We start from the raw sequence: 21,887 nt of genomic DNA on the forward strand, positions 1-21,887 counted from the left end.
GTATCCCACATACAATGCAATAATGTTATCTAGAAATGGAGGATAGTTGTCCTTAGAAACGACCACCTCTGCTGGAGTAATTGCACAAAGAAACAAGAGATGTTTGCATGAGAAATGGCCGCGAGTTACTGCATGTCCCACAGCTGTCCTGTGGTAATGACCACTGAATCCAAGTGGTCGGGCACCTCAATATTGCATGTCTGTCCACTTGTGGAAGAGTGTGGAGTGGTGGTATCCAATGATGGCCATCTCATTTCTAAAGGACAACATGGCTACATTTATGAGAAAATACCTTCACACAACTTAATCATTTTTCGTTACATGCAATTGAAGAACTGTATATTTATGGCAGATGAATTAAATAAAATGAATGCCCAGGTAAGAATACCCCTTTTAACCCCAGAAAAAAAAAAAAAATATTTTTTCTACTATGGATTCGCTGGGGAAGAGTATTGAAAGGGCAGTGTGATCTCAACTGTCCTATGTAGCATTAATACTTAATATTTGCAAGTATTAAGGTTATGCATTCATGTTAAGGCAAACATTCTGGGATAAAAATCAGGATTAGGTGTACAGGTCACCCGTCAATGAAAACCCACTGGAAAGCTGCACTTTTCTCAGTAATGGATAAACCTCAGAGTAGTTTGGGCAATTACACTATATCTGAGTGCTGTTCTAGCCGTGCTTAAAATATATACAGCATTGAGAGCCAATGAATGTCGGAGATAAATCAGTTCAACGACTGTTTGAAGCTTATGACTGTGATGAAGTAATGGCCTAGCGCTTACCCAATGCTATTTTATAATACTATCTAAATATATTAATTCTGTGGGGTAGGGGAGGATTAGGTATTTAAGGCAGTGACTACATCCCACTAGCACAGCAGTTTAGGGTGACCAAAGAGTCACAATGCATTGCACTGCAACACACTACAAAGCTCCGGTCAAAGTAGGGAGGAAGCAGAGTCAAATGTACAGTCCGTCACTCCATTTAACAAGTTGGAAGCACAATGTAACCCCCATGACGTGATGACGTGTCCCTTTAGCAATCTTGGGGTTAACTGTGAAGATGTGCAGTACTGCAGTGGCGTTTGCCGCATAGTGCTGGTGCTGTGCCAGGAGAATTCAAGGGGATAAAAGGGCTTTATTAAAATTCATTCTTGCGTAGACGCATTTCATGCCGCCTCAGGTGGTTGTACAAGGACTGGACGTAGGTAAAAACGCACTTGGAGTCTGGCTTCTTCCCCATGATCATCATGTCCTCAACCTCCACCAGGGGGACACAGTCCACAAGATATCTGTGAGGGGAAACATTTTATTGAGACAATAAAAAGAAGCGAAGATGAACATGAATTTTAAGACATTCATAAGCAAAATGTTTTGGATACAGCCACATTTTACACTGATTGACTGCAGTCATTTTATAAACATGCAAATTACATCTTCTCAGAGCTGCACATTATGTTCTAAAACAGCCCGATACATGATCCTGCATTAATCAAAATGCATTCTACAAGGCATAATTCTAATTTTAAGAAATAAACAACAGACACATTGACTTGTGCTACAGAAATTTATACAAATAAGCTTCAACTCCTTAACAACTTGGCCCTTTTTTACGTTTCCACCTTCAAAAATGAACTTTTTATTTTTCCGTACATGGAGCCATGTGAGGGCATGTTTTCTGCGTAACAAGTCATACTTCATAGTCATTGTATTATTATTCAATGTCATGTACTAGTAAGTGGGAAAAAAATCCAAACTGATGAAATTAAAAAAAAAAAAAAAATACACGCCATTTTCTAGTGGTCTCTGTTTTACAGCTTTCACTGTGCGCTCCAAATGACATGTGTGAATTTGGTATCCCTGTGATCATACCTACACAAAAGTAATAGAAGTTTTATTGTTTTTTTAACATTCCGTACAAAAAAAAAAAAAGTCTTCCTTTTGTCATCTTCAGGCACAAAACTTTTAAGGTGTCATCTTTAGGCAAGATGAGCTGACATTTTCATTGCTACCATTTGGAGGACTGTTTCACCTTTTGTTACATTTTTATTGTGATGCGAAGTGGCAAAAAAGGGCCTTTCAGACATTTTTTTCCGTTACAGGGTTAAATGCTGGGAATAACCATTTTGTATTTTCATAGCTCAAGATTTTTAGGACATGGTGATAACATGTTTATGATTTGCTCATTTTCATATTGTTATATAGTTCTAGAGAACAATTTGAACTTTGTGTTTTTTGTTTTAATGTTTTTTTTGTTTTTTATTTACTTTTAAAAAAAAAAAAAATTGTTTAGACCCTCTAGGGTACTTTAACTACTGTATCACAGTGTATGGAGAATTTGCTACAGATCTCTTAAAGTGTGCCACACGGTTACAGATCTTCAGCAATAGCAGGTCCTGGGGTCTTATAAAGACTCTAGGCTGTCATGGCAACAGATTGTCACTCCCCGACAACGTCATGGGGAGTGGCGATCAAAGACAATATCCAACAATCACCCAGCTTGTATGACATGCTACATAATAGTTGTCAGTCATCAAGGGGTTAAAAGGTATTCTATGAAATGTGCTTTCTAGGATTTCCTCTTATGTAAACAGGGAAGACTTCACATGTGAAAAAAAAAATTCCTCCAAAGCCATGTGAAAATGAGCAGAGAAGAGCCATATTTTGCCAGAGAGGAGTCAAGTTTAGAGGCCTAGAGTGGCACCTCACCTATTTTCTGTTCTTTTAATATGACAAAAGTTAGACTCAATTCTTTCATTAGGCATTAGGCTTGTAGTTCTGTGAGCTCCAGTTTTATAGCTCACAGAACCTAAAGCCTGATGTGAACTGAAAGAGAAGATGAGATCTAGGAAGGAATTCTACAAAAGGACATTTTATACCCTACTTGAGGGCAAAATCTGCTGCCAGATTATCTCAAGATGCATGGAGGGTTCCCACTAAAAACCCACAGTAAAATACACACCCAGTTACCAATGACTACTGTAGTCAGAATGATATTACTGATAACTATAACTAGTATCCCTCATAATTGGTAATTGCAGCTTTCAAAATTCAAGAATATTAATGAACTGGACTCCAAGCATTATAATTGTTTATCTAATGCAAGGTTCACATATTTTGTTTGTTTATACAATCCACAACAAGATTTTAATCCATCCGTATGGTCAAGTATGTATAGGGGTACATTAGTTTTTTTTTTTTTTAATGATTGGAAGATAGAAACTTCAGCATGAATACATGGTTTTTATTTATATGGTTTGAAGAAAAAAAATAAAAGGTTAAATATTTCCCTCTAGTGCTGGACTCATTTGTCCACCTTGAATCATCGTTTCTCGTATGCAGTGGAAAGCATCTATTCAAAGTGTCTCTTGCTCTATAGGACCTATCCCGTGTTATGGCATTATTACACAAGCCGTTTATGCCCTCATTTGTTGGGTGACACTCACTGCTTATATTTATAGTATGCAAACCATATTGAAAGATGTCTAACAAACCATAATGCATATCATCTGCACCACGATGATGGTTAAAGAACATCTACCACCAGGTTAAAGGATTGTAAACAAAGTACACTCACTGACTGTGTGTGCCCCCTTTGGCAGGACCTGCTCTTCTTTTAGCTTCTTATGCCCTGTTTGTTACATAAAAAGGAAGCTATGGAGCCCCTTGCTCATTTGCATATTTTTTTCTCTAAAAAAAAACAAAGGCACAAGAATCTTAAAGAAGAGCAGATGCTACCTGAGGGGGCACACACCAGTATGTCAGTGTGCTGGGTTTACATTCCTTGATCCTGGAGGCAGATGTCCATTAACTCAATTATTTCATCATATTTTCACATCTATTATTGTGCTGTGGTCGTATATAACAAGCAGGAGTAGATCTATTGTTTTTTTTTGATGATGAATGAGCGGTGAACTGGCCCCAAAGAAGCAAAAATGCATTTTTTATTGTCACTATGGTGAATGGAAACTAATAATACTAAAATCAGTATGTCCATCTCACACATAAATGAGTAATCAATGCAGGTCCCTGACTCTTATACTCCAAGCAGCTCTATTTACATGTATAGGAGTATGATACAAAACATATGGTGGCACATGTACCCAGCAGCAGAGGCCCCTTTGCTAAGGTACATAAACGTATTAAGGGTTTCATATTTCCCATCATTTTATTTATGTATCTACAGCAAGTTTCCCCTTTCTTCACACCATATAAGTGCATGCCTGGTCTCCAAGATTAACACTCTCCCTGTGTGAACATTATCTGATGGATTCTGAAATGATATGCTGAGTTCTGCGGGATGACAAGAGAAGAAAGTGCTCCCTTCTACACCACTTCACACATCTCATTTATATTATACATTTATTTTTCTAACTGATTGTGAGAGGAAAGTTACAATGTTAAATTAAAATAGCATTCTAATGGCACTTATGATGTCTCTTAAATCAAAGTAACCATAAACCACAAAAGAGGTTACTCACCAACCTCCAATGCTCCATTCCACGAGTGTCACCCCCATTCTGAGCAGAAGTGGCGAGGCTTAAAGGAAATCTACCATCTCAGATCTACCTATTAAGGATCTGGTGGCAGGTTCAACTAATGAATGACATGGGAGCACTTTTTTAGGGCTAATCCTTGAGTGGCCTGTAACTTTATAAATCTTTTAATCACCTAATATGCAAATATCTGAAAGGGGCTACTGGGGTGTGGAGTAGTCGGAGCTGAAGCTACATGGCGCGGCTACTCCACGCCCTAGTAGCCCCTTTGAAACCTCCTACTACTACTACAAGATCTTCAGCTCCGGCTTCTCAGCCAAGTACGCGCAGCCGCCAGCTCTGCATAGATAATCTATGCAGAGCGCACAGACGAGTGCATGCAACTACCAGGAGCTGCGCGCTGGAGATCTCGTAGTAGGAGGATCCATAGAGGCTACTGGGGCATGGAGTAGTCGTGCCGTGTAGCTTCAAGCTCTGGCTACTCCACGCACCAGTAGTCCCTTTCAGATATTTGAATACTAGATGATTAAAGGATTTATAAACTTACATGCCACTCAAGGATTAGCCCTAAAAAGGGCTCCAATTAGTTGAACCTGCCACAGCATCTACCTTAATAGGTAGGATCTGAGATGGTAGGTTTCTTTTAAATGATCATGATGGAGAAATTGATGACCTCAGCAGCCACATATACAGGGACAAGCCCTAGTCTACTACAGCTTTTATAGTTGATTTGATTTTCCCCTTTTCTATTTGTTAGAATTGTAGACTGTATGATTGGATTTTGGCAAATGTGATCAGAAACTAGAAATACTACATTTTGATCCTCACATGGGGTCTTTTTAAAGATAGCATGGCAGTTACTATGAAACTAACTTTGGGGAAATCTGGGACCGCTGGTGTGACATCCCAACTACTGCCTATTGAAAGCGAGACCTGGCATCCTCTATAAGGAACCTGGTGTGGGACAGGTTGTTGCTAGTTTGATGCCGATAAATCCTTGCAGACTTTGCCTTATGCCCTCCTGGTTTGGCTTTTGTGAATGGGCTCCATGCTAGGCTGCATCAGATTATGCTCTTGCGTTTTACTTCACCTGTTTATACATATGTTTATACATATGTTTAGGTTATGCAATATGTTTATTACTGGGCTTATAAAATTTTGCCTCTTATCTAGATCCAACTGGTGGCTTCAGCCTCTCTGCAGCTGTCACAACTCGGTATGTGGCCATAAGCACAGCTTTTCTGTGGCCAGTCACTGCAGATAAGGTGCAATTCAAGTGAAAAGTAGCAGAACCATTAGCTCATTGGATGTAGGTTTTATTTGTTAAGTCAGTGCCAGCACCTATTTAAGGATGTCCTCAAATGTATAAAACCCAGTTTGCAGCTCTGCTTCATAGTACTGGTCCAGCTGCAATCATGAAAGTTACCATCCATTTTGCCTGTATGAATAGAGCCACATGTAGAATAGGTACACTTTACTGTGACTCCCTATAAGAAATAGCCAAGATGTGGTCTTGGCTAAATGCAGCAGTTACCCGATAACTTAATAGAGCAACATCTTTAAGTGGGCTAATTCTCCATTGATGCAGTAAGAACGGGACCCCATGCAATGATCAATGGGGGCCCCAGCAGTTTGATCCCACCGAGCAGCGAGTGATAAGTCATCCTTTTAATGAATATCTTCTCTTAGATGTAACAAGAATAGTTTCTGTGGAAAAACTAATAAATAAAGTAGAAGATAATCCACAAGATAAGTGTGAAACCAAGTACCCCAGTTGTATTCTTTAAGAGGAGAAGAGGGTCTTAACACGCTAAGCACTGAACAGCTTTCACCTTCCATTTATCAGCAGTATACATAATACACACATTCTGAGATATAAAGTACACACAGCTCACGGACACCTTGTCAGGAACTGTGAAGTTCATTCTCACCATTGTTTCTATGCCGGGAAAAAGTCCTAGGACTTTTTGGTTTTTACCATCCCCTTCTGCACCAGGCAGCGGTAGAACTCCTGGATGTACGTGTAAACACATTTCCAGTCCGGTTCTCGCATGCGGACCATATCCTCTGCGTCTAGCAATTGCGGACAGTCAGCGTGATTCCTAGGGGTGAACGGACGAGGAGAGGTGGAAAGACAGAAGGGAACCAGTGAACACAGCCCAGTGTGGAGAAAAGAAAGAAAAAAAAAGGAGAGACAAGAGAGACATTCATGAGTGGTTGAAACATTCTGTGCCATTACCATGAACATACCCATGCTGTGCGTGTCCAAGAACTGGGGTGCATGGATGGGGGGAAAAACATACATGAAAACTCAAATGGGGTAACAGACAGATCTTGGACAATTACATGGGGTGTGACTCTAGCTGGTGGAGAGATGGCAGAATGGGGAAACAATCCATGTGAGGTGCAAAAAGCCAAAGAGTTAAGTGACACAGATTCTGTAACGAATCTGAGTAGATGAAGCACAAGTTGTGTGTGTACAGGACACTGAAAAACCTCTCAATGCAACTCTAGAAGTTGCATTGAAAGAGCCAACTTTCCATAGATTTATCCAAACGTTAAAGGGATGTTCCCATTTCATCAAATTAATGTTATTGTTTGTACAATGAAAGCTTCTACAATTTTCCAATATACGTTCTGTATCAATTCCTCATGATTTTCCAGATCTCCGCTTGCTGTCCTGCTAAAGAAAGCATTCAAGTTTACTTCCAATGGAAAGAAATCTGTCTATGGTCATGTGAAGTCACACAGGTGCACGGCTCTTTACATCACCGAGAGTGATCAGAGCGGTGTGATATAACCAGCTCATGCACCTGTGTGGCATCACATGACAATGAACAGATTTCTATCCAGTGGAAGTGGAAAAATCCCGAATAATTGATACAGAATGTATTTTGGAAAATTGTATAAAACTTTTCATCATACAAATAATATATATTTGCTGAAAGAGGAATACCACTTTAAGCCAATTCATCCGGTAGGTTTTACATTTCTTGAGGGGCCAAGATTTTAATGATTAAATGTTAGGACTTTATTATGAAAAACCTGAACTATAATTGTATACAAGGCAATACCTATGTATCTGTGAGATGGAGTTCAGTTCATTTGAGGCTCAAAAGTCAGGCAATTAGATTTCAGTTATTTTAAAATATAATCTGTATAAATCTTCTGGGGATCAAATGTGTACTGGCCCCAAATTATATGCATATATGAACTAAAAATTTAGCATGTATGCTTTTACCAGCTACTTGACGACTGGGACACTTCCCCAGTGAAAACATATAAATCTTTTGAATGTCTGATAAAGGAAGCACTGCTGTATCTGTTTGGCATCTCACATTTCTCCTTACTAGGAAACACAAAGAATCCTGGATTGAGATTAGCCCTACATGGCTGTGACAAGCCAGTGGATACAAGAGCTGAGTGATGGGATGAATATCTAGCTTGGCCATAACCTCTGTTCAGAATGCATTATACCCTGGTTATGCTGCCTAGTAGTCTTCACATGTAGTGAGGGTCACTGTGAAAGTCTGATCTTGGTGAGAACTATAAGCTACAGGAGATAAATCTGCATATTTGGATAATATAGTAAAACCTAATAATAACAGATTCTATTTAGCAACAGGAAAGGGTACTTAAATAATAATAGGTTTTCTATACAAAACAAGTAATCGACATTAGGATATACACAACAAAACAGCATAAAATGTACACAATAATTGTAAGGCAGAATAATGTAAATGTAGTGCATGACACCACTACGCATGCATTGTGCCGTCTTAAAAGCTGTAAAAGTAGTGAGAAAAAGCGATTAATTTACTCAAACAAGCCGTCACAAAGCAGAGAATGAGCTAAGCCAACATGGGAGAAATGGAGAGAATAGTGCCACTACTATGCATATTATTTACCACCCAAGGCAATCACATACTTTCCCCAAATTTAGAAATGACAAATCCAGTGCAATCCACATATTAGTGTTATTACTCCAGATTGGATAGAAGACGAAAGGGAAGCACAATATTTAGATGCATGTTCTGTATCAACAGCCCCCAAAAATAGAAAAACAAAAGTGGAAAAAGTTTCATAAATAGCGGAAATAAAAGCAGGTTAATCAAGATAAATAAGGTATTTAGGTCAATCATTTACACAGAGAAAAAGAAAAACAAGACATGTTACAGCCCAAAATTAAAAAGAAGCTCTTCATGGCAGAAAGACACATAATAGATCCAAGTACAAGCTCCTATACTGCTATCATTGAGAGATATATGCAAACGTCTGCAAATCTGCACAAATACAGAGAATAATTGTCAGTTTAACCTCCACTCCAGTACACACTGCCAGTTGTGATTTTACTAAATATGTGATTTTACTTGATGTTGTGATTTTACTAAATATGTGTATATACAGAGGGTTTGCTAAATATTCATATCTCTTGACATTTTTCTCAATTTTAAAACATTACAGCCATAAAATAAAAGTTATGTCCACATCATGTATTTTTTTCCCTCCGTAATAAATATATGTCAGAAGGATTCCCAACAAACATCTAAGGCCCTTACGTGTAGTAATATTAAGAATTAATAAAATACAGATGAACTGGATTTACTAATGAGGTGACTCCTAAGGGAGCATTCACACGTGGTGTTAACAAAAGCATTTTCAAACGCAATACAATAGCTGAGAAGGAGATGTGCTGTTAACAGTGTGTTTACACTGCATTAACGTATGTGTTTGTTAACCTTTTTAACATTGCGTTTACAAAACGCATGTGTTAACAGCAATGTAATGAGGCAAATCTCTTTTCTGCTGTTGTATTACATTTGAAAATGCATGTGAACGCGCCCGAAGGGAGAATGAATACATCCGGATGGAACATTTTGGTGGCTGTAAGAAAAAAAATTAGAAATGGTTCAATGGGCATGAATACTTTTGCAACCCATTGTATTATATCGCTTGACCCACTTATACTGTACATGTTAGCAACACATCGACTAATTAATCTGCCAACAATTACCTAACTACCAAATCCATGTGCGCATCAGTTTAATGTATGGAAACCCTTTCTGAATGACATTAGATATATGGGTGTGGGTAAAGTATTGTATGGGTGTTCAATTAGGCATATTACTTAGAGGTACACACACACACACACGTGTATGTTTTAGAAATGTGTGCTGATAAATGCATACGTTGCATATACTTTGTGCATTAGGTGAACATGCCTTGTTGAACCAACGAATATCCATATAAATAAGCATTCTGGAAACTAAAGGAGGAGAGAAAGAAAAACTAAAAAATGCTAACGAAAGTATATGAGTGGAGTTTGATTTTAAAAATGTACATTAACATAAACAGCACCTTTCCTAAATATACTAGGAGCATATATTAATGTAAGTGTTGCAATATTAAAGTCCAAATTTTAGATCCACAATAACCAGCAGATGCCAAAATAGAGAACATAATTAAAATATAGAATACGTACTCTGCAGCGGAGAATGCCAAGTCAAAATTCTGTCTCCTGTTCTGTGGACTGAGCTGGTTGTAGTCAAATGCCTCAGGGAAGAAATTATGGACCAAGGCACAAAATGCCATTCCATCACTCCAGCTGGAAGAAAAGTTCTGGATGTCCACATGCTGGAACAGAATATATGCCAAAAGATAGCTTTGTTAACACTCCAAAAGGGGGAGGGGGAGATTGTTTAGTAGATACAAAAGAAAGGTATATGGTATACAGAAACCTTTTGTACATTTCAGCAGTTCACCATTTATAGCTGAATACAGATCAGACAAGTTGGTAGTAGTGACCTATAAAACTCTAACACTTATATATCATTGGCAGATGGGCAATATGTGGTCTCACTGATAACAATGTCACCCTTGTGTCTGAAAAACAATTCATAATACAATGGGTTACTGACTCTAGGACCAAGTTCCCATACAGTAATCATGGTTTCAATAAGGGACAGAACTACGGACTAGTGGAGACTTCTATCATCAAATAGGACTAAGAGGTAGATTTATCATATTATTGTGGCCATGCCCTCCATTGTCGCGCCTGTTACATCAAGAGGCTCAGGCCTGCTTCCAGCGGGCAGAGCGGCTGGTACGCAAAACTATGCTAGGTCCGACCTGGTGTAGTTTTGCGTAAAAAAAAAAAAAAAAAAAAAAAAAAATCAGCAAACAAAAGTTTTTTAGAAGAACACTGAACGGAGCAGGAAAGCCCTCTATGCTCCCTCCATGCTTACATTGCTATTTTTGCCAATTCCTGAACAGAAAACTGTCCAAGAAGCAGTGAAATCTCTCCCTATTAATCAAGTTTTCTTAAAGGAAACAGGCAAGTTATACCTCAAACAGAAGGCTCAGTTTTTTTAGTTATTCATTATAGTTAGGCACCCAAGGAGCTTGGAAGTTTGTGTATATGACCATCTTCATGAACAACATGTAAATTAAAAGCAGTGCTCCCTTCTAAATACTGTACTGTATGGTACAAGCGATTATTATTATAATGCAATGTACAAGTTCTGCAAATTTAACCCAAACACTTACCTCATAACCTCTAGTTTTTGCTTTGCACCAGTCTAACAACATCTGCTTGATACTGTTAGCATTAGGTACACCAAATCCTCCAGAGCGAGGGGTAGCAACTTTGGAAAAAGCTGGATTTGATGGGCTGCAAAAGAAAAAATGACTATGGATTTAAGAAGTAGATGTCCACCTTTATGGGTAAACAAGAAGCCATTGAGTACTTTGGATCCATTATCTCAGAGAAGCTTTTGGAGAAAGATATTTAAATGCTGTTATTTAATCAGCTTTTATTAAGCAGAGGAGTGTTTAAAAGCATCAACTTAAGAAGTTCCCATTACTAGGAATTCTAAAAGATGGAAAATTATATATACATACATACATACATACATACATACACACACACAAATACCTACAAAAAAGGAGACCACTGTCATGTACCCCCCTCCTCAGATCAAGATGCTTATCTTGTTTGTAGAGCAGGTTGCTGGACAGGACGACCTGCCCGACCATAGTCAGAACTGAGTTCATGGTCAAATCCAATGCCAAACAAAACACACAATAGAAGGACTGGTTTGAATTAGATCTATGAATCTTTGTGGGAACACCACTTTAAATCTCAATACCTTCCACTATCTTTCTCTAGCTTTTCAATCATGGCCTTCCGAGCTTGTGTGGCTGGTGTTTTAGGAAGACTTTGTGCTTTCATGAGTTCTTTCTTTCTTTCTGCTTGCTTCCTTTCCATGGCAGCCATGCCATCGTCCTCTCGATCAAAAACACTGCAATTTGACAGAAAACATGTTTTATAACACTCATGATGTGTCTATATTATGGCAATCAATATAAAAATTCTCCTATCCAGAGACTTCTCTAAAGAAAAACATTTATTGAGATCATACATGAGTGAATATTTCCTTCTGGACAATTTCATATTTACCTGCCGACCTTCTTAGATGTAGCACTGAAAGAAGATTTTGTCTGAACAAGTGTTCCGCCAGCTGAAATGATGAATATTATTAACGTGTTAAAAATTGTTCTGAGAGCAAAAATAGACATTTGTTCTCCAGTAGAAGGGCCAATGGGTGATTTCAGGCAGTGGAACATGCTTTACATTTACAAAAAAAAAGATGAGAAAATGTATATACTCACTCTCCGACCGTTTTACATAACTGGCCTCAACTGTGGTGGTTCTTGAAGTTTTGCTGCCATCATCTACACAATACAAAATATTTGAAAGAAAATCCCGCATCAAAAAGACCAAACACAAGTCTAGAAGTGGTTTACTTTACATAAAGAATTCTCACAAGCACTAACAAAAAAGATTGGATATCTTTTGGATAAGCCACGAGTATAGGATTGTAGGGAAGCCAACTCTCAGCAATCCCACACACTAGTTATGAAAACTTCATAACCTCGACTGAGTTTTATGAATCTGAAAATGAATTTAGTCTTCAAAACGAAAGTCAATTTTTACTTAAAAAAAACAAAAAAAACACCTGCATGGAATTCAGATTTTACAAATCCATAGCATTTTTAGTATATTGTTTTAATGCAACAACATTTTCTGTGAATTTAAATTTGGCAAAAGCAAAATTAAAAAAAAAAAAAACATTAACAAAAGAACATTAACAGTTGTATTTCATAAATGTAGGACATATTTTATGTTTACAACATTTTTTTCCCCAGCAGAAAATGTGTGGCGGATTTATTAATGGTATCCACTCGAAGTTAGTTGAGTAGACGCAGCTTTCCAAGAATATTGCCACTTTTTGCAAATAAGACAATAAAATCATTCACCTTTCCTACTGTACAACCACCATGAAGGCCTTTCTCAAATTTGCATAAATTATTGGTTCCTCTTGTCTAGTTTTTACTTACTTGACTGCACCAACCTCTGTGTTTTAGTTATGGTGCTAACAGCTGAACCGTGATTCATGGTTTCAGTCTGTCGTAAACTTGTCTCTGTGCTCCGGGCCATTCTAGACTCCTTTTCCTTGCTCTTTAATTCCTGTAAGCGCTGTTCTCTTTCCTTCTCCCGTTGTTCTAATATGAAGTAAACAAGGAAATTGCTGAAGACATCATTCTACTAAGACCTCTATATTTTGACCGAGGCTGGTGATGACCAGTCCAGATATTTAATGTAAAGAGATCACATGTTCAGTACTGCAATACTTGGGAGCATTACAAGACTTTAAACACAATTTATGTATATGTATTATAAAGATTTCACCCACAGATCTTAAAATTTGAAACTACATCTGCATGTTTTTGTTATGAAGGTCTACACCAATAGGTTAAAGCACATGAAGTACCTCTCTTTCTCTGCCGTAGCTCCCTCATGGCTGTTCGGATTAACCTCCGCTCTTCAAAGTCTGTTGTGCCATCCAGCTGCATAATATTAAGACAAACATCAACATGAATAAGAACACACAAAACTCTAAGGCTACATTCACACTGCCGTTGCACACAGTACCGTAGCACGGCGGGCAACGGCAGTGCGCTCACCCCCGCCCCTCTCCACAGGGATGTATGGCGCATGGCGCCGTAATTACGGGAAAAGATAGGACATGTCCTATCTTTTCCCGGGTACGGAGCGCTATAGCTATATATATATTTGGTCCGTTTTTAAGCAGTCCGTTAAACGCATGCAGTAAAAAAACGCATCAGTTTTTGACCATTTTCAATCAAGATAATTGGTAAAACCTGTAAAAACAGATTCATTTTTTGACTGCTTAAAAACGGGTTCAAAACGTGGCATCACCCTAAGGTTGGGTACTGATCCAAGCAGAGAACCCGTCAGTCTTACCATTTTATCCAGAACATCCTCGTCTTCTATAGTGCGCAGTTCCTCAGCTGTCACCTTGCTTTTTTTCTCTTGTTCCACTTTCACACTTTCAGTTGTACTTGGAATAAATACCTCAATTTGCTGATTTCCCTGTTGTGGAGGTTCTGGCTCAACCTGTGGAACAGAAAAACAAATTAGATCAAGTGACATCCATTATAGAATAGACCTAGAAGTCCACAGCATATGAAGCTTAACCTTCTCCACTAAAAAAATTATTTGCAGGTTTTCAGACTGCAAAGCTGCCATATAGGGCAGCTAAAGGGGCTGTGGAATGATTCTGGAGATGGCAGATGCCCTTTACAAGGGCTGTTACCTGTGGAATAGGGCTTCTCCAACATTTCTACTGGGACCTTAGAAAGTGGTGGTCTCTTTTGTCCTAGCTTTTTTGGTTGAAGTTGCTAACAAATTAAAAAAGTAGGTTTTCCTTTTCCTCCTGAACTCTGGACATTAATAAGATAACTTTTACATTCATAATGTTTGCTGTCCATAAAGAAATTATAAAAAAAGGAACAGCACACAAACCTATTATAGTCAAGGGATACCGACAGTCTGGGAAGACAGTGCAAGTTAACAGGACTAGAAACATATCAGACTATATTATAAACATTTGAGGCCGCCTGCAGATGATCTTGTTCTATGCACGAAACCTAACCCCTATGTTGGTCCAATCCCACAGACTGTACACATTGCTGTACTGTAATTAACTGTACCGGCAGCTGCAGTTCAGCCACCAGACAGGGGATCCTTGCATTATATTTCTGTTTTATGCAAGGACTCCACCATCCACTGGCTTGATCAGTGAATGACAGGCATATAAGGGTCAGTGTATAAACCACCCTCGTGACTTCCCAGCATAGAAAAAGCAGATCTATCATTGGAAAGACTTTCTACAGAACTTGCATCAATCCTAAAAAAAAAAAAAAATTATCTACTTAGCCCCTTCTGCTCCATATCCTGACACCGATATGACATGTGCATTACACTGCATTTTCATGGTGACCGGCTCCCTTTAAACAGACCCCAAGGCCTTCATTATACTAAAGGATGCCAAAACAGATTCTGGCCTCCTTTTGGCAGTATCCATTAGCCAAAGTGTCTTCAGAGCCTTTGCACTGGAGGAGCCAAATATCAGTATAACAGTCTACAAACTTTAGATGATCACCAAGCAGCTTAGTTCCAACTGAGGCAAAATTCATATCTGCCTTTCACTGTTTCAATGACACTTTCAATTAAAAATGGCGTAGCTGTCTGCATTTTGTTTATGCTGTTAAAAATGAATGCGTAATAGAATATCTGTTAAAATCTTAGGGGAACAGAATGTGGATGCAAGACCTTCCGTGCACATTACGTTTTTAATTTCTGTATCACTCTCCTTAAATAGGGACATGTGTGAACTTAAAGGACATTTACCACCAGGATGAAGGATTGTAAACCAAGCACACCGACCTACTGGTGTGTGTACCCTCTAGAGCAGTGATGGCAAACCTTTTAGAGACCGAGTGCCCAAACTACAACAAAGACCCACTTATTTATGGCAAAGTGCCAACACAGAAATGTAATTTGTGATTTATACTCGCTTCTCTGTCACAGTTTTCATTGATACCAGCTCCCTGAGGACACAAATAAAGCAGAAAATAGTCCCAGATACAGCTGTCACTTTAATATAGCTCTGAGCACAGCAAGTCCTGGGCTGTCTGGGACTGCAGGAAGATACCTGGAGTCCTCTCTGGTGATGGCCTGGGTGCCCACAGAAAGGGCTCTGAGTGCCACTTCTGGCACCAGTGCCATAGGTTAGCCATCACTGCTCTAGAGGGATCTGCTGTTCTTTTGGCTTTATGGATTATGCAAATGAGCCCAATGGGCTTCACAATCCATTAACATCTATGGAGCCTGGAGCCCCTCAGACTCATTTGCAAATTTTTTGTAAAATACAGTAAATAAGAAGCTTAAAGAAGATATAGAAGATCTTGTCAGATGGGGCACACACCAGTATATCAGTGTGCTTGATTTAAAATCCTTCATCCTGGTGGTAGATGACCTTTAACCTAATATTGCATCCGATTGTCAGGTCACTACTTGCAACAATACATTTGAAAAGGGACTGTCCATATTCAGCAATTAATTGATATTGTGTAAGGAAAAGTTATACAATTTTTAAATATACTTTCTGTAGCGATTCCTCATGGTTTTCTATAGAAATCGCTATCACGCGGCTCTGATCTTTGTGATAAGAACGGCATCATGCACCTTCGTGTCCATCACATCACCATGGACAGATTCTTACCACTGGAAGTAAGCAAACAGAGATCTAGAAAACCATGAGAAATTGATATGGAAAGTTTACTGGAAAACTTTAAAACTGTCTTACACAAACCATATCAATCATTTGCTAAAAGTGGACAACCCCTTTAACCAAGCTACCCATTCTATAATGTATTGCGCCTGTAACATAAAGATGTCTAAATAAAACTCTCCTTTTGGCAGCTGGAGAATGCCTCCCACTTGCTCCGCATTGCATCACATGCGTTATAATATTTCACTTATGAAAAAAATGAGCACGACCATAGTTTAAGCTCTCAGCAGGATGTGAAACCAGAGTATATAATGGAGGATTTGGATGGATGAGTTGCTAGTGAACCACACAAACACACAGGAATGTGGCTGGCACCTGATCCAAATAGCTATATCAGGACACAGCACGTTGGTGAACAATTCAAAGCACTTCACTGGATGCTATAATGGAGAACTGCAACAAATTAACACCATAATATCTGCAGAATAATCAGGTTAAAAGTCACGTAGTAGCCAGTTTTATGCACCAGTCACACAAGATATGAAACTGCAGACATAATTGGTCAGAAGACAGATTAGAAATGTATATGGCCAATATACATAAGCCAATTTTATTTGAAGAGGTCAAAATACAGAACAAACTGTTAACTAATCCTGTACAGTACATGGGTGTCCACCACCATGTTTAGCTTTTGTTCTGGTCATTTTAATTAACCTATAGGCAAATATACGGTCTTCTACATTGTCATATTTGGCAAAAGGGATCTACATTTTTAGACTAGATATTCTTTTTTCCTCTGGCAATTCCTTTGTGACTAGGAAACTTCACAAGTTCCACATGAAGCTCTGCAGAAGCTCAGAAGCTGCAGGTATGGCTGACATCAGCTTCCTGGAGTGCTAAGTATGGTAGTTGCGGTCTGCTCGAAATCCCATGAACAATAAATTTAATAGCATGCCTACATACAGAAGCCAATAGGCTATTGAGACAAACAAGAATGTCTAAAACTGGAGAGGATACAAGAACCTTCTAGAAAATCCCATTATTAATTATACACATGTGAGCAACTGAAGATTTATGAACATCATGTCAACTCCAAGGTGGTTCTTCAGCTACCATAAAAAGTATGTTGATCACCCCTTTTAGTGTACCAGAATCTAGACATGTACAGTAAAATAAAACAAAAAAACAAACAAACAAAAAAAAAAAAAAAAAAAAAAAACCTGTGACTTACAAGACTGTTACTTCTAGAGAGGTGAACAGAAGAAGATCTGCGAGTGCTGGCAAACCTTGGAGGATGAGGTACAGAATTGCAAGTATCCTGAGCGCCAAGGAAAAGAGTCAACTCTTCCACCTGTCGGGTCAACTTTGCTTGTTCCAAATGGAGAAGAAGGTTTTCTTCCTTCAAGTCATTGACCGCCGATGTCAGTGGTTCCAATAACATAGCCATGTCCCGCAATTGCTGTGCCACTTGCTTTTGAAAAAGCATGAATTCATGCTCTGCATTCTTCATGGAATCGGGGTGCTGGTTGTCCAGCTCCTGAATGCCTGCACTGGGCATGGTTAGACAAGTTCAGTGTGGACCTCTCAGAAGGCAACCTTGGACAGAGGCAACACTTTGTATGCTGCTTATATCTGGAGCTTCAGACAAACATGGCCTGGACCACTAGATGTGCACATGACCTAGTGCAGAGGGTATACACTGAAGGTGGGGATGGATGGGGGTGTGGTTTCCAGGGTGGATCTGTCCAAGGGCACAGCTAGAGGCCTGCTCTGATCCATTTCTTATCCTGATATGGGGGAATGTTTACAGGCCAGAGCTATAAATATATTTGCATAACATACCGCAGCAGACAAAAGGGGAAGAAAGATGTGGGCACAGCAGGTGGCAGGAAGCCGCTTATTCCAAGAACTGGAATAACAGAAAGTTTAACCGCTTCTATCCCAACACTGAATTACAATGTGCACCTACAATGTGTCCATGTTGCTCTGTTATTTTCTATGCCCAGACCACTAAATTCACTAATTACAGTATAGACTTACACAGGGATGGATTGCAGTCAGGCTTAATAAATAACCCAGCTGGCCCACACACCCTTTCTCTAGGCCATGTTCACACGTAGCAATTGAATTGTATTTTGAAATGCAATTCCATCACATTGGGAATAACTCTTCCCAGAACACCTATGTGCTTAGGTTTTCAAGTAGCATTGCTTATTTTGCCTGTGTTAAGCCCGTTACACACACAAAGGAGTTTAGTCCAAGAAACTAGCTATGTACTTACAGCATTTCCTAGACTGAAAAATAGCAGTAAAAAGATGCAGTCACCATCTATGTCAGTGTTGGCAAACCTTTTAGGGACCGAGTGCCCAAACTACAACCAAACCCATTTATTCAAATGCAAAATGCCAACATGGCAATTTAAGAAGTGACATGTTGCTACCTGTTTTGCAACAGCTTTTAATTGTATTGGCATCCAGAGGACACCAATACAATTAAGAGAAAGAGGAGAAATTCTGACTATCATTGTAGCTTCCAGGGTCCCCTGAACAGGAAGAATTGCGGGGGCCCAGAGCAGGAGCTCCAATAATAATGCAGCCTTGTCTGCACCTCAATGCTCCTCCTGTAGTCCCAGGCAGCGAAGGATGTGTAGCTTTAAAATAGCACTGATCACAGCACATCCTGTGTGGCCAAGGACTGCAGGTGGTTTTTGAGTCCTGTCTGCAAACTCTGTTCTGGGGTGATGGCCTGGGTGCCCAGAAGGAGTGCTCCGAGTGCCACCTCTGGCACCAGTGCCATAGGTTCGCCACCACTGATATATGTCATACAGAGCCACACGAGGAAAGCGGGCTACAAAACGGAAGAGTGGGTTCTGGGTACCACGTATTGTTGGGTGGTGCTCTACTCAGAGTACAGTCCAATAGAAAAAGCGTTTTGCGCCAACTGGCTTTCTCAAATCATTGACCGGTTCTCAATGGTTTGAGAAAGCACCTGTTGGCGCGAAATGGCCGTCACCTTGCTCTGCATTTCACTATGTACTGTATTATTCAATAAAGGTTAAGTTTTTTTGGCGAGTGCCCCTTCATGCTTTTTCTATTTGACTGTATTTTCTAGACTCGCGCTAAAGACAGCATATCTGTTTAGTTCAGTGAAACTATCTTATGGGCAATGGGCTACTTACCGGACATAAGTATTTAGGTCTAGCCACATATGTGATAGTGAAGGAGCAACTTCCGTTGCACTTGAATTATATTTCTACACCAGATTTAATTTTCTATACCTGTTCTTTTCAGATAGTTGTAGATATGCAGTGAATTTACATATTTTTATTGGATGTTTATGGGGGCGGCCATACACAGTGGCCTGCACTGGGATGTCCTGTGCCGATCCAGTAACTATGGGTTGGTGGATATCAGGAGCTGGTGCACACCAATGGGGATTTTTTCTATCCTCATCCTGTCTTACGTAAATGCGTCGAATAGAAGATTTGGCAGTTGCCAGTCTATTGTAAAACTTAGTGGGCAAAGTAAAAGGTACAGTTTAGTTTAACCAAAAAAAAGAAATAAAGAATTCAAAATATGCGCTTGTGGTTGTACTGTGTAATAGAGCAGAGTTGCAATACTATACATACTATTGACCTGGTATAGTACTGATGCTCAAAGAAAGTAGCAGTGTTTTTCTTATCTTTTTAGGGGTACAATCAAGTCTTTGGCGCTAGTTAAAATACTTAGCTGTGCCCTTGCTGGATTTTTCAGGTTAGGCACATTACAAGGATTATCTTCTGGGGTGATGTGTGAAATGTTGATACCTAGGTGTGAAGAGTTTTGACAGGCTCAGCAACAATAAGCTCGATAAATTATATACATAAAAAGGTCTTTTTCCATATGAGAATCTGCTCCAGATGGTGAAACGTTTGCAGAGAGCTCTAAAAGGCTCAAGGCCTTTAACTGAACTGACAACATTGTGGCTGTTTAATGCAAAGGAACAAAAATTATGCAATTATTCTAAATAACAAAAAGGACATTTATAGGCTTGCTTCATTCTGGCAACATACTCTCTACACCTTTACTGAAGGACCTTATATTATAGAAACATATGGGAAGGTTTCTGGCAGATTTAATAAAAGAGATTAGTTGCTGCTGTTTCCAAGTAGTGAGTCACTACCGCACTGTAATAAATTACTACTTAACATCATAGTACAGGTTGTATTATTATGAGAAAGCCAAAAAAGGCATCCTGCTGCCTTTTACTAGGCTTTCCCTGATCAGTACAGTGACATGGGGGGAGCCTGCCCTGGAGAGAACACAGAACTCCAAAAGTTTGGACTTGGAAACATCAGGATGTCAGATGTTTGTTCCTGGGTTAACATCCTTTTAATGAAGACTCTCGTAGACATCAGTGAGCTGTCAATATAGTACAATGTTGGCAACCACTTCCGAGGCCCCAGAAAACCTCTGCAGTTTTGTTTTAAGTCTATAATAGAGCTGTGATATGGCTGTAAGTTTTCAGTTAAGGTAAATGCAAAGTATTCACGTTCAGTTCACAAAAATTAAAGTCACGAGGATTAAGTCATCACCAACCTGGTATGTAGGAAAATAGCAGGTTCACAATAAGGACCTTCCATATTTCAGAAGACTAAGTGTTACACTCAAACAGAACTTAGAATGCTGCATAGAAATGACTGGAGAGGAGTCACAGAAGACAAAGTATTGACCCCTAATAATGTCTCATATGACTAATTTATCATAATAAGCTACATTAAGACACCCACCCTGTGGTGATCTACCTGGACTATGGAAGATTAACCACTTTGTGACTGCCATATGGCTATATGCGTGCTAATAGCACACACGCAGATCAGAAAGCACATTTATAGACGTTAAGACACTGGCCCACGGGTATATCTCCTGAACTGTGGCACCTAGAAACTTCTCTTAATATCAGATCAGGATTGGATATCTGTAGTACCTAAAAAGACACCGTTAAAGCTGAAGGCAAAAAGCATAAGGAACCACAGAAGAGACTTTACAAAAAGTACATGCACCCGTTGCCTTGGTCTTTGAAGCCGAGAAATGGTGATTGATATTTATAACATACAGTATATACTCCAGTATAAGCAGAGTTTTGCAGCACAAAGTTTTGTGTTTAAAAAGCCCCTCTCAGGTATATAAAAAATAAACATAGTACTCACCTTTTCGACACCCCCTGCAGGTCCTCTTCTTGATTCCTGTGTGTTTGGCAGCAAAGCATCCGTGCGCACAGACTTTGACGTCAGCTGCTTGCTGACAGTGTGCGCGCCAGCAGCAACAGGTCCATGTGTGTGCACTAGCAGCAAAGCATGCAGCTGACGTCATAGTCTGTGTGCCACCAGCGCGCACTGACCTGCTACTGCTGGATGTTCAGGAATCAGGAAGAGGACCTGCAGGGGCTGGTTGTCTATATAATGGAAGGGCAGGGGGCGGGCTAGCTAGATACTTAGGGGGGTTTCAAGGTTACTGATATACTGGGGGGCAGGGGTCCAGGAAGTTATATACTGCAGAGGAGGAGGGGGGGGGGGGGTTGGGGGTAATGTAACCAATGCATTTTCCTCTATAGCAGTGATGGCCAACCTTTTACAGATCAAGTGCCCAAACTACATCCATGATCCACTTATTTACCATGAAGTGCCAGCATGGAATTTTATATAGTAACTTACTGCTACCTGTTCTTCCACATCTTTCAATTGTACC

General features: G+C 39.5%; 1 protein-coding gene across 1 annotated transcript in view; it reads right to left on the minus strand.

Annotated features, from left to right (window-relative positions):
- Positions 1–442: 442 nt before the first annotated feature.
- The window catches only part of SMTN (smoothelin), a 79,785-nt gene continuing 58,340 nt past the window's right edge, over positions 443–21,887 (minus strand). The window contains 9 exon segments of the mRNA XM_072149143.1: positions 443–1,297; positions 9,984–10,135; positions 11,048–11,171; positions 11,650–11,802; positions 11,961–12,021; positions 12,173–12,235; positions 12,902–13,066; positions 13,336–13,411; positions 13,830–13,982. Coding sequence (XP_072005244.1) covers positions 1,147–1,297; positions 9,984–10,135; positions 11,048–11,171; positions 11,650–11,802; positions 11,961–12,021; positions 12,173–12,235; positions 12,902–13,066; positions 13,336–13,411; positions 13,830–13,982 — 1,098 coding nt within the window. The 3' untranslated portion in view covers positions 443–1,146.

This window comes from Engystomops pustulosus, chromosome 1 (assembly GCF_040894005.1).
Source record: "Engystomops pustulosus chromosome 1, aEngPut4.maternal, whole genome shotgun sequence".
Classification (NCBI taxonomy): Eukaryota; Metazoa; Chordata; class Amphibia; order Anura; family Leptodactylidae; genus Engystomops; species Engystomops pustulosus.